This window comes from Camelus dromedarius, chromosome 32 (genome assembly GCF_036321535.1).
Source record: "Camelus dromedarius isolate mCamDro1 chromosome 32, mCamDro1.pat, whole genome shotgun sequence".
NCBI lineage: Eukaryota > Metazoa > Chordata > Mammalia > Artiodactyla > Camelidae > Camelus > Camelus dromedarius.
Window position 1 is genome coordinate 5,841,951 of NC_087467.1, and position 13,348 is coordinate 5,855,298.

General features: G+C 49.6%; 1 protein-coding gene across 4 annotated transcripts in view; it reads right to left on the reverse strand.

Moving 5' to 3' along the window:
• Positions 1 to 2,942: 2,942 nt before the first annotated feature.
• Positions 2,943 to 13,348, reverse strand: part of KIAA1328 (KIAA1328 ortholog) — a 171,373-nt gene continuing 160,967 nt past the window's right edge. For 3 of the 4 annotated variants that reach the window (XM_031438937.2, XM_031438939.2, XM_064481495.1), the window contains one exon: positions 7,583 to 12,864. In XM_031438937.2, the coding sequence (XP_031294797.1) occupies positions 12,654 to 12,864 (211 nt within the window). In that variant the 3' untranslated portion in view covers positions 7,583 to 12,653. Of the gene's footprint in view, positions 5,558 to 7,582; positions 12,865 to 13,348 lie in introns of those variants that run through there. The other variant, XM_064481494.1, reaches the window with a different exon arrangement.

Consider the following 13,348-nt stretch of genomic DNA (forward strand, 5'->3'; position numbering starts at 1 on the left):
CCTGCCCTTAGTCCAGGGTCCCTCTGCTCCAGGGGCTCCAGGTCAAACTGAGCACCTACTTTCTGACCTCCTGCTGCCCTCAGAGCGGGGACCACGTCACCGGGCCCTAGTTCACACTGTTCTGCGTGGCTCTGAGTATGTAGCTCCCTCCTGAGCCGAAGGCCCTGAGGACAAGAATTGTCTCCTTTGCCAGCCTGTCTCCTAGCACTGGCTGGTCAAAGAGCAGTGGGAACACAGAAGACTGAGGATTTACATGAAATGTTCCAAATCGTCCTCAATGGATGCTCAAACTCGAGGGTCAGAGGTAGATGAGAAACAGTATTTACATAGTTTCAAGTAACCCCTCTCCCAACACATACATAAGAATCTTATAAATTACACGGGGGAAGGTAGTAATTTTACAGTGGAGAAACTGGCAGACATGACCTTAACCTTGTGATCAAAGTTAAAATCACCTGGAAAGAAAGACCTAGCCATCACGGGCCTCCTGGAATGATACTGAGAAGGATACAGCGTCACTCATTCTCGCTGAAAACGCACAGCTGAATTTAGTCACAAGGAAACAAACAAACCCAAACTGGGGAACATCCTGCAACATCAGTGGTTTGTTCTCATCTAAAGAGACATGACAATGAAATGCAACATATGACAGTAGATTGGGTCCTGGGCTAGATTTTATTTTTCTTTTGTTAAAAAGGATATTTGAGGAAAGGAAACTTAAAAAGAAAAGTTAAAAAGGAAATTGGGCAAAATTTAAATATGGTCTGTAGACAAGGTAATAGCCCTCTGTTAATGTTCGTTTCCTGATTCCGGTGTGTGAGGAAGGGTGAATGATAAAGATAATGAGTTAAAATGTTAACACTATGTTAACACTTGGGGACTAACAAAGACAGGAATTCTTTGTATTATTTTCAAAACTTTTCTGTAAGTCTGACTTCAAAATAAAATGGGGAAAAAAATGTGGCCAGTTTGAGCATTAGCTGGGTCAGCCTGGGGAGAGCTGCCAGCCGTTTGGACTGGGCACTGCAGGGACCAGTCCCCCCTCCACACCCACTCTGGCCTCCTCCCCCCAGGAAACATCCTGGGAATCTGAAAGGAGAAACCCCTCAATGTGAACATGAGGAGTGGGTGTCATGGGCAGCATGATGGGACCCCCGTGGTTCCTACCTACATACCATTGAGAAAATGCTACCCTATCCTGGTTCCTGTTCCACCCCCATCCCCAGGAGCAGCCTGACTGGCAAAACAAGGAAACAACATCATTGTCAGTTCTGAAGAGAGAAGGGACAGAATTGAAAATACTAGAGGTGGCGAGTGGAGATGGGTGGAGGGGAAGGGCAGTGAGCAGCCCACCGGCGCCCCCTGGAGGCAGGCAGACCACCACTCCAGAGTCCCCACTCTGGGACAGCTCTTGACTGTCTCCTCCAGACTGTCCTCAGGGCTGGGGTCTGGAGACTCAGGGCTGTTGAGGCGGAGGTAGCCAGGACTCTGCACAGGGCATGGGGTGATGAGGGCACAGTCCCAACTCTCAGGAAGGCAGCCCAGGCTGGTGGAAGAGATGGAGGTAAACAGCATTCTGAAACTGGGGCAGGTGTGCAAGAATGGGGCTGGGAGCACTGCCTGAGGTGTTGATGGTAGGGAGCTGGCCGGCCTAGCCTGCCTGGCTGTCATGGAATCCCAGTTTTCCATGCTTCAGAGGGGCCCGCTGCCCTTGGCAGCCTTCAGATAAATGATGAAAGCACCTGATGTGGATAAAGTGCTTCGAAGTTGTTTACCCAGCAGATGTCTGAGCATCCTTTCGCTGTACCCCGACAAAGACTGAGAGTCAGGTGTGCACGTGTGCACTGTCTACATGTTGCAGAAAGAGGCACGGAGCTTGCACTGGTGAAGGGAATTGTGCAATGTCACGCAGCTACAGTGGCAGAGCAAGAACTTGAACTTCAGCCTCTGACGGAGCACTAGGTAGACTGGAAACTGTTGCTGAGTACTGGCATCTAAGCAGGTCTCCTCCTGCTGGGCCCTGCTGCTCCTCTGGTTTAAACACCACGCTTGGCATTCACGACTGTCCATGAGCTCACTCACTTGGGGTCCCTGTCTCCGTGTCTTTGACACACTGTCCTCTGCTTGGAGCACCCTTCCTTCCTTCTCTGCTTTTGCATAGCAACAGTATCTTATCTTCTGGGAGATTCTGATTGAAGTCCCCCTCCCAGGGGCTGCTGCTCAGGCCTCTGGCTGCACCAACCTCTAGGCGCTAATTGCAGCTCGACAGTTTCTGTGTGTGGCTGGAGGCCGGGAACCATGCCAATGGACTTTGTCTAGTACACAGTGTACAGTCCAAAGATGCTTCAGAGTTTCCTGAAGACCAGTGGTTCCCAAATTTTTTGGAATACAGATTCCTTTGAGAATCTGATGAGAGCTATGAATCCTCTGGTCCCGGTGAGCACCCAGGTGAGGAGTGAGGTGAGAAACAGGTGCTGAGACTGTCCACAGTTCAGCTCTCTGCCCAGACTGATGCTTTTGGAAAGGATTTCACATTGTGGGGAGAGAGAGTTTTCATTTCTGATGGAGCTCCCCTCCAACACCTGCCCCTAGCCAGGCCAGGCCAGGCCAGAAGGCCACTGGAGTCCCTGGCCGCATTTCTCTGTTCAAAGGCTCAGCTGGAAGATTTCGGTTGCACGCGCTGCCCCTCCCGTCGGGTAAGAAGCAAGCAGAGAGGCTGGGAGAAGTTCTGCTTGGGGGTCACGCTCCCAAGTCCCTTCTCAGACTCACTGCTACTCAACTTTTCCTTTTTTTTCTCCAACACAGTAAATCTCCTATTATTCTCCAAGTTGATATAGTAAGCTGTGTCATTTTGAGAAGAAATACATAATGGTGTATTAGAGGAAGCATGGAGCTCCTCATTCATGTTGAGAAAAAATTTATTACAATGTAAGAAAGTCTGAATAGCATGAATTTATTATAATGATTTAATACTTCTGCACTTGAGTTAAAAATGCCCCTCCATAAATAACTGTCCCTGGAAAACAGAGCAAATTTACACAGTTTACCGAGCCTTGGTGTTATATAAATCCTACATGCCTAAATCACTGTCAGCCGCGAGGAGAAGCCCACACGCTGGGGCTGGAGTCCATCCTATCTCAACCGGACGCAGCAAGAGGCCGGAGAGCCAACTTCCCCTTCCTCCGGCGCCCTCAGCTCAGCAGCTGAAGTGTGGGGACGAGGAGGACATAGGGAGGGAAAAGCAGAGTTTACAACTGCTGGACAGTGGTCAGGCCGGGGGCCACGGTCTGGGTGCTGGTGCTGCCAGCTGTGGGCTGCGGAGGAGGTGGTGGGGGACGCCCTGTCCAGACATCACACCCGGCCTGGTCTTCCAGCCAGTCGCCTCTCCTCCTTCTCACTGACTCAACCCTGCTCTTTGCTCCTGGACCTTCTGGTTCCTCCTCTTCCAAGCAGCCCCCTCTCATAGCTCCCCCTCTGGCTCCACGGGACAGCCTGCCTGCCCTGCTTTCAGGACATGTTGGCCTCATCATTCTGGGTTTCCTCTGGGCTGGTTTCCAGGGCGAGGTCAGCATTCCATGGCAGCAGTGACAGCGGAGCTGGGTCTGGAAAGATACACCCCAAAGGGAAGGGCCTGGAAAAGTCACCCAGGCGGGGAAGAGCAGTGGGTCTTTGGGAGCCGGCCAGAGGCTGTGAGTGGTGAGAAGAGCGGAGAACGGAGGGAGGGGAGGGGAGGGGAGGTGGGGTCAGAGCCTGGATGTCCGCCTCAGGGGTGTGCTCCTTGCCCTGTGAGCACTGCAGAGTTCTTTGGATTTTAAAAGGGAAGTTACAATCTCAGATTTGTTTTGGAAAGAAAATGCTAGTCAGTGTGGGGATGTCGTGGAGGCGTCCGAAGCCCCACTGTGCCCTAGTCCCCTCTCCCTCGTGGGAGAGCTGCCAGCAGCCTGATTAGTGCAAAGTGTGCTAGACTTTGGAAACACAGATTTATTTTGTTTCTTCCTTCTCTGCCTCCCGTCCTCCCCTGCACCTTATCTATTCATCTATCTGATAAAACTGAGAGCCTCCAATGTGTCAGGGACCATGCTAAGTTCTGGGGAGTGAGTGATAAGACTGACATCTTAGTCTGGCCATCCTGGGGCCTAGAGTCCAGAGGAGGAATCAGATACATGGGCAATCTAGCGCGGTGAGTACTGTCATTAAGGATGTACAAAGGCCTAGAAGAGATCAGAAGAAAGTCAGGAAACACATTTCAGCGCCTTCAGGAACTAAGGGACGTTCACAGTGGTTGGAGCAGGGAAGTCAAGGGAAAGAAAGAGTGGGAAAAGGGGCTGGAGGTCTACGGACCGCAGTGGGTCAAATAACGAAGAGCCTTGTGCATGACGCTCAGAAGTCCAGCTCTCTTGTAAGGGCAATAGGAAACTAACACGCTAAGCAGGGTGTGACATGACGAGGACCCCGGGAGCTTCCTGGATAACAGTGGTATCAGGTCGCCCTTGCTGAGTGCTGCCTTGTTCTCTGCTGAGCACTCTCCATGCACTGGGTCATTTAACAATAACCCCTTGAGACAAGGTCTTTGGGGATCTCCATTTAAAGATGAGAGTGAGGCAGACGTGAAGTCACGTATTCAAGGACGAATCCAGGCCACCCAGCAGGAAGACCAATGAAGAGAGCGTTGTACCAGTGAGGCAATAGCGAAGAGAGGGAGAAGTGGGCAGGCTGAGAAGCTGGGGGACTTGGTACGACTTGGAGATTGGAGGAAGGAGAGCAGAAGTGAAAAATGACCCTCCCACCCCCCAATTTCCAAGTTTGAATTCGATTCCTTACTAGCCGATGACCTTGGTTAAGTCTTGTTAAGCCTCATTTTCATCATTGGTGCCAAAGACATCACCCTCAAATTTTAGGTGTTCACAGATCTGCACCTAGCCTCAGTCCATAAAGGATTTGAGGTCACTTATGAGAAAACCCCACATAATGAAATGACTTTTTTAAAGTATGAAATTCATAAGGATTGAATAAGACACACAGGGATCAGCCTCGGGTCTGGCGCACAGTAAGTCCTTCGGGAGTTTTTGGTGTTTTCCTGGTACCCACTGGCACATGCCTGATGTTCTGTATTTATCCCTCCCTTCCCGGTACAGCATCTGGTTTCCATCCTTCCTTCCTGGCTCACCTGTCACTCCCGCATCATCACCCTGCAATGACGTTATTTTTGTCCCCCGTCTCAGTTGCTTCCTATCCGTAGCTTTGTTCTCTCCTTTGCTTGTTAAGAGCAGTCCCCAGTTTTTACACCTCCAAATGGCTCTTTTGATGACACCCCCATGCATCCCACAGTGGGGAACAATCTTCTTACTGAAATGCATGTAGAGAGTTATCTGCCCATTTTAAAACACAGATGAATGTGCTGGGCATGTAGCTGTGCCAACGAATCAGAGATGACCCCCCACAAGAGCCGAGGCTGTCACAGCTTGACGTAGTCATTCCAGTTCAACATAAAGAAGTGACACGACAGTTGGCCTGTGTGGCTTTTCTCCACAGACGTGCAAGCTTTCCATTAGTCTTTCTGAAATAATGAAAATTGCTTCTGGATTATTGGTAACACCAGTGGGGACCAGCTGGGAATTGAGGGGCTTTAGTCAAGAGGGGGACACTGACTTGGAAGAGTGCCCTGCAGCTAGCCCCAGCTTTCTCTCCCATCCACCATCCTGGTCTCTCCTTCCTTCCACAGGCACATTTCTAAGATGAGCGGTCTTGGACTCACCTTCCCCTTCCACCCAAGCCCTGTTTAGAGTCAGAGTTTTTGCTTTTGACTTTCCAGCACCCCTTGGCCAGCCAGCAACCAACCCCCACGGACACTTCATTTTTTGTAATAGCTTTATGAGATCTAATTCTCAAACTGTACAATGTACCAATCTAAGGGGTCCAGTTCAGTGGTTTTTAGTATATTCGCAGTTATGCAACCATCACCGCAATCAACTTTCAGAACATTTTCATCACCCCAAAGAGAAACCCCACACTCTTTTAGCAGTCACTCTCCATTACCCCTGTTCCCCCTTGCCCTCGGCAACCACTAATAGACTTTCTGTCCCTGCAGATTTGCCTGTCTGGACATTTCATACAAATGAAATCACACTCTGTGGTCTTTGTGACTGGCTTCTTTCACTTAGCAGAATGCCTTCAAGGATCATTAATGCTGGAGAATGTACTTCACTCCTTTTTGCTGCCAAATAATATTCCATTGTGTCTGTATACCGCATTTATTTTGTCCATTAATCAGCTGATAGACATTTGGGTGGTTTCTCCTTTTGGTTATGATGAATAAGGCTGCTATGACTGTCTATGCAAAAAGTTTTGTGTGGACATGTTTTTATTTCTCTTGGGTTTATACCTAGGAGTGAAATTGCTGGTCATAAGGTAATTTTATGTTTAGCTTTTTGAGGTACTGCCAGACTGTTCTCCAAGGCAGGTGTACCATTCTACATCGTCACCAGCAGGGTACGAGGGTTCACGGACACTTCTTACTTTCCTTTCAGATCCCTCCCTTCACTCCTGCCCTTGCCACTGCTGGGGTTCAGCACCTTATCCACTCCCCTGCCTAGTGTTTCCATGATTTCTGACTTCTTTCCCCAGCCCTTGCTCATCACTCCCTCTTGGATGCCCTGTTATTTATCTTTTCACCACGTGGCAATCTGCCTTCCTTTGGTGCCCATTCTCAGCTGAGCAAGGTGCATCTAAGTGCTACCTTTGAGGTCTCTCTTTCCCACTCAGTCCCGAGCATGTGATGTGGATCCTAGGGTGTCTGATCTGCAGCCCCCAACTCTCCTCTCGTGGGGGTCATCACAAGGTCCAGACTTGGGGGCAGGAATTAGGACGCCTGTTGGTAGCAGTGTATCGAATCCACACCCTTCTGTCCAGTCCTGTGGGTGGTGGGTGACAATCTCCCAACATCTCCCCTGGCCGGTGGCATTAACTTCATAACAATGGGTGTCTCTGCCTAAAGTGCCACCTGCCTGGGCGAGAGGAAGACTCGTACGGTAGGAAGAACGCAGCTGTGGTCTCCCAGGCCACTGACGGGCTGCACCACTCAGTGGCTGAAGCACAGCACCCAATCTCTCCAAGATGGGTTTCCCTACCTGTAACATGGGGTTACCACCACCTACGTTCTAGGGTTGCTGTGTGGATTAAATAAGGCATCTACAGACCTTGCTTAACACTTAGTAGGCACTCAGGAGATGTCAGTTTCCTTCTAAGAGAGCCTGACACTCCTACATGGTAAATATTTCTAAGCAAGTAATTCCAAAATAGTTTATGGCTTTTTGTCACTGAAGGATGAAATTCCATTGCCTGACATTGAACATCCTTTACAATTTGGGCCCAGCATATTTTTCTCTGCTTATGTCCATGCCTTCTTTTCCAGTATCTCACCTGTTAGCCGTGACCTCACCATTCTTTCAAAACACATCTTGAGTATTTTTTTTTTGCCAATGAATGCTCAACGTCTCATCCCCAAGTCTCTCCCCACTCTCCATCTATCTTAGATCCTCTTCCAAAGCCTGGGTCAAATCTGTCCTTCTTTTTCTCCTCCTCCTTCCACAAATCCTAAGGTAACTCAGCCCAGCAATTTGCTATCTGAAACCATAGGGTTTACAGCTTCCTACCAGTCACCAGGAAATGTACTGTCATGGCTCTTGTTTTATTATTGTTAACAACTTTAACGTATGAAGCTTCGTCTTCTATCTAGTCTGCAAGTTCACTGAGAAATAAATGATAGGAATGAAGGTGACCATGAGCGGAACACGTTGTGTCAGATTACTCCTCCTAGGCCCTTCACGTACATTATCTCATTGAATTTCGCCCTTATGGCCATCCTAAGAGGGATGCATTACCATCCCCATTTTACAGATTAAGAAACTTAGGTTCGGTGTGGTTAATATATTGCCTAAGATTATTCCGCCAGGAAGCAGCGTAACTGAGATTGGTGCAAGGTCTCCTCAGTTCTGTGGCTTGTTAGCACTTCTGACTAACATCTACCACAATGCTGGGCCCAGGGGAGGCACTCAACTGGCCAGGAGCACTGATGAAGACAAGCCTCAGGTTTTGGCAGATCGTGGACAAGCAGCTGGTTGCCCCGCTGGCAGCATATGATACAGGTCATTCCTACTGATTTTACTAGTACACCTACCACCCCCTCCACCCAAGCGAAGGTGGGGCTCACCCCATTTTGGCCACGGTCTTTTTGGAAGAAGTCTTAACTAGGGCTATAACAGTCTTTATTATTTAGAGAAGACAGTGACATCCATCATGCTACCTGGAGAGAGTTCTCTGCTTCCAGGGAGGTTTCTGTAGACAGTCTTCCCATGGCCTCTGCACCTCTGTTCCAGACGGTGCACTCACTCTTTGAGGGTTATGGACCTAAAAACCCCCTGTAAATGGACGTGCTACGGTTTTGCTCACCTTGGCCCAAGTGGTCTGTGAGAGCTCACTTCTAAGAGATGGTGGTGGAATGTTCAGTCCTAGTTGAGATTCTTAAAAATGTTCATCTTTGAACACCAGGGCAAGGAAGGTGACGATGTACTGCAGTGGGGAGGGTACCAGCTTGGGAGCAAGACCTGGCCTGGACGGGATGGGAGCGCTCACTGATCTCTGAACTTCCTTTATCTGTAAAGTGAAAGTGATGGACCACATGGCTCTGCGGGCCGATCCAGCAACAGTGTGCCCTGGAAGGTGGCGGGGAGGAGGAGTGGAGGCAGAAAAGGCCCCGAGCATTTCCTAGGTGTGTGTGGGAGGCGGACAGGGAGGCGGAAGAGCTCTGAAGCCTGAGAGAGGAGAAGGGTCCACTCCTGAAGGGAACAATGGAACCGGAGGGGCTCAGGAACAACCCACCTCGAACAGCAACTCTGAGAAACTGGGTAACGTTACTGATTTACGAATCTGGCACTCTAGCTACCAGGTCATTCTTCCTCTGAGGACCGGGGTGTCACTCTCACCCTACTCATCTCTAGCTCTGTTCCTAGATTCAAGGGTAATCTCATCGAGGCAAACCTTGACTTAGTTCATTTTCAGCTTGGGAGCCAGCTGAGTGATGATTTTGCTCTTGCCACCTCTGCCTCTAGGGGGCAGCAGCTGCAAAACCGCCTTGTTCAGGGGTGGGTGCCAGGCTGGCTGGGGGAGCAGTGGGCAGGATAGGGTCTCTGGCTGTTTTGGTTGCATCCACAGGTGTGATCTCAGAACTGGACATTTCAGGCCCTCAAGGCCTCACCAACATCCTCCCAGCACCTAAAGCCAACTAGGCAGGACTGTTTTTCCCGTGTCAAAGTGCCGAGATATTTCTTTGCTGAGCAGCTTTGGGAACAGGCAGGTAGGAGGGACTCAGGAATGCGCAGAGACTGAAACTTCCATTCTGGTAACTGCACAGCCTAGAGGAGGCTTGGTGTTCATGGGACGGGAGTGAGCTGGAGTCAGCCCGGAAAACCTACAGGATGTGGCAAACTGTTTCCTTTCTTTCAATGGACCACAAGCTCCTGTTGTTTTAACAAGTACTTGGAGAAATAACATTTTGATAACCCCAGGATCTGCTGGTGCTTTCAAGCTATGCTCCACTGATCTGATGAGGGATGTTCACGGAACAGTTCAACAGCAAGAGCACATGGGGAAGATAGCCATAAAGGTAACTCATTACCATACAGCCTCACATGGATACAAACATCTGCCCACATTAAAAATAACACACTGACGAGGGGATAAAGCGTGAGCTGGGGGAATCTGCCATAGCCTCGACCTCCCCCGTGATGCAGACTTCCTGCAGCTCTGCCCCTTTAAGCCTGCCCCCATCCCCAGAGTCTCTGACCAGCAAATCTCTTGTATGAACAATGGTGCCGGAAGCAGTGCCAAGTGAAGGGGGTGGCTCTGGAGCAGGAGAGAGCCCCTCCTTCCCCATGACATTTGGGGTGCCCGAGGTAAGTCCCAACCATGGAGGTCAGGTCTGGATAAACACGAGAATGCCTCCTAGAAGGATGACTGTCAGTGAAACTCTTCCTTGATTAACTTTTTTAAAATCAAGCACTGAGGGCCCTACTTAAAGAGCTGCAATGGGCACTTTGTCCTTTCCCATTTGGCAAACATTCGTTGGCTTTCCTTGCACAGAATGGTGGGAAGCCGGGCGGGCAAGGTGGTACGCTGTTGGCAGCACCCCCAGTATGTGCCCAGTCTCGCTTTGGGGAAATGGCTGGAGACGGGGTGCGCGCATCCCTGCCAGTCACGGATAGGAGTGCCTAACGGGAAGGAAAGGAAGATTCCTATGTGTGCCAGACCCTCTCCCTGGTAGGTTAGTCCGCAATTAGGTTAAGCCTCCAGGCTCTACAAGAGCCTTGAGGCTCTACAACTTCTCAAAGTGAGACACAAATTAAAATGTTAACATATCCTGTTCAATTCACAATGAAGACATTACACTAGACACAAACTCACATCCTATAGCTCTGACCCCCAGGAAATGCCTACAGGATAGAGAAAGGTGACTCATAGGGGGAACTTGGCACATGAAAAAGAGGTTGACTGATGCTCTGCTGAAAATTCATCTTTGCTCTTCCAAATTGCTCACTCAGGAGAGGCCAAGAGGCACTTAAACTCCATCCTGTGGGACTTCCCCTCCCCCAAAGCCTCTAGTTTAGATCCTGTTGATTCTTCTAAAGGCAAACAAGCTTCTTGAAGAAATTACAACCCCTTTCTGGGTCCTTCTGGCCTCCTCTTACTCCAGAGAGCAGTAAGGATGCTGGTGTCCAGAATGGGAGTATGTCTGTTATGGATGACCCAAGGCAGCTGGGTGTATTTAAGGAGGTCACGACACATGGGCCAAGGAAAGGATGGTTCTGGAAAACTAACTTTGGCTCAGGAAATAGTCAAGGGGTCTCAGTTTGTTTCCACCCATTTTTTTCCAGACCAAAGAAAGCTCTATTTTCCAAAGGCTTCTGAAATGGGATGAAACTGATTCAGTGACTCCTATAGGGGTGAACTTTAAAAGGAAATTGTAATCTGCAATGATTTTGAACTTTTCAACTGAACGATGGCAACTAGTTCGTCCTGATCTTACATTCAGCTCAGATTAAGAATAAGGCATCGGGAAGCTATATTCTCTCCTCCAAAGAACAAAGAAGACCCAAGAGAAGGAAGGTTGGGTGGAGGTGACAGGGCTTCAGCCTGAAGAGACAATGAGATTTGGATCTATCCAGACGAGGAAGCTGCTCAGAAGTGTTTGTAGGCTGAAACAATCTAGTTTTGATAAAGACTTCAGGGAAGCAGCCTGATGAAGTGCAGCCCACCCTGCGATGGTCTGACCTTGGCTACCAATAATGACTGACAGCCCTGGTTTCAGTTCGAGCCAGGGGTTGGTGAAAGGGAGAGAGAAAAAAAAGCAGCTCTCTGCATCAAATAAAGTCATGAAAGTAATACACATCTCCCCCTTGCTTCTAATGACTGGGAAGTTTAAACTCACTGGCTCTCCTGGGCTCGTCACACTGCCCATCGGCTTGAGAGGCCACTAGAGCCCACTGAAGCTGAAGGACCCATCTCAAGAGCTTTGCGGAATAGCAGAGCAGAGAGAAAACGAGATTTCAAGGGTACTTCTTCCACAAGCCTTCGCCGCGAGGCCCAGTGGGAGAGCGGGGGAGACCCTGCTTGGGGTGGTGGAACATAATCTGGGAAGTGGAGATGGTTCTCTGGGGCCATGGGATGGTGGCTTTGAGCAGAGCACAGGCAAGGCCTGGCCAACCCACAGAGTGGGAGGGGAGGCCAGCTGATGCCACCTGCCCTCTAGTGGCATCTCCCACACGAGTTCAGCCGGGTAATAAGCAGACACTGGGTCAGGGAAAAGTACTGAGAGATTGCTCTTATTTACCCTGGGAAATGGCGGGCAGCAGGAAAAGCATTTCAGGCTTGTCCCTCCATAGGGCAGCACTCTCTTGTGTAATTTTAAGGCTGGTTTCCAAGGGTTGAGTGGGTCCCTCCAAATGGATGGGTCCCCTCCCTCTCTCCTTCTAGATCATTGAGCCCTTTGCATTATGGGGTGTGCCAGGCTGATGACTACTGAGACTGACTCACAAGTGGTCCTCAGCGTTGCCTGGGAAGGAAGGGCACTGACTCCAACTTCAGAATTAAAAGAGTACACTCAGAATGAGGTAGGTGGTAGGGAAACCGGGTGAGAGGTAAAAGGGGCTGTCTCTGAGACGGCCTGTGTGACACGGGGCTATGCTTAGATCAGAGGGCTCTTTCAGTGGAATGGCTTCCCTTGTGTAGAAAACAGAGCCAATCCTTTCCAGCAAAATACTGAGAAGGAAACAGTTCTGAGGTGAGGCTGAGTATGCCATGGCCCCTGCCAGGCAGAAAGCGTCCTATGGTCATTTTCTCCATTCTGCTTGGCATAGAAAAGATACTGCCCTCCACACCATCCCCCTTAATGTGCTGTTACCTACTGACTGGTCTGATCAGAAACACCCTGGGTTGTTAGAATGGTTTCTATATTCGATACTAAACAGGGTGGTAGTGAGACAGGCCCCTGTGAAAGGAGAGACACGATTACATTGCAGTCAAATAATTTAAAATCCTAGATCAGTATATAAAAACACCCACTCATTTCTGACGGACATTCTGCAGCGTGTACTTCAGTGTCAAATGAAAAAGATATCTTCCAGAATTTGGTTCTCCTCCAGGTCTTCAGGGGTCCTGCCTGCCCTGGGCTTGTTCCAGGTCGATTTCAGAGGACTGCACCGGCAAGTGCTGTGATTCCAGGACCCCGCTTCTCTGGAGGGATGGGACCGAGGTTTGAGAGCAGTCTTTGGACTCAGAGATTGAACCAAATCCAACAGCGATGTTTCATACCTGTAACACATGCAACGCAGACAGAAAGTGGTCAGACCAGTAGAACCTTAGAATCCAAAAAGCCCACAGAGATGGGCTGCCCTGGGCAAGAATCAGATCCCAGATCACATCACATAAGAGGGTCATCCTTCTAGGGGAACTTCAGGGACGGCAGACACCAGAGGGGCCCTGCTGTCCGTCTGTCTGTCTGTAAGCTCTTCTCTTCTGCTGACTACTAACATTCTTTTCTAACCTGTGAGGAGAGACTGTGGAGTGGGCAACATAATCATGATAGCAGTAATAAAATGAGTAGTAACATTTATTGCAGGCTTCCTAAGTGTCAGGCTGTTCTCAATGCTTTACAGGTCTTTCTCCCTCATTGGACCCTCCACTCAACCCCACGGGGTAGGTAACCCCTCCGATGCCCGTGATACACGTGAGGAAGCCAAGGCTCGGGGAGGTAACCCGTCTAACGCGAAGTTGTCACACGGCGGAGTGAGGATTT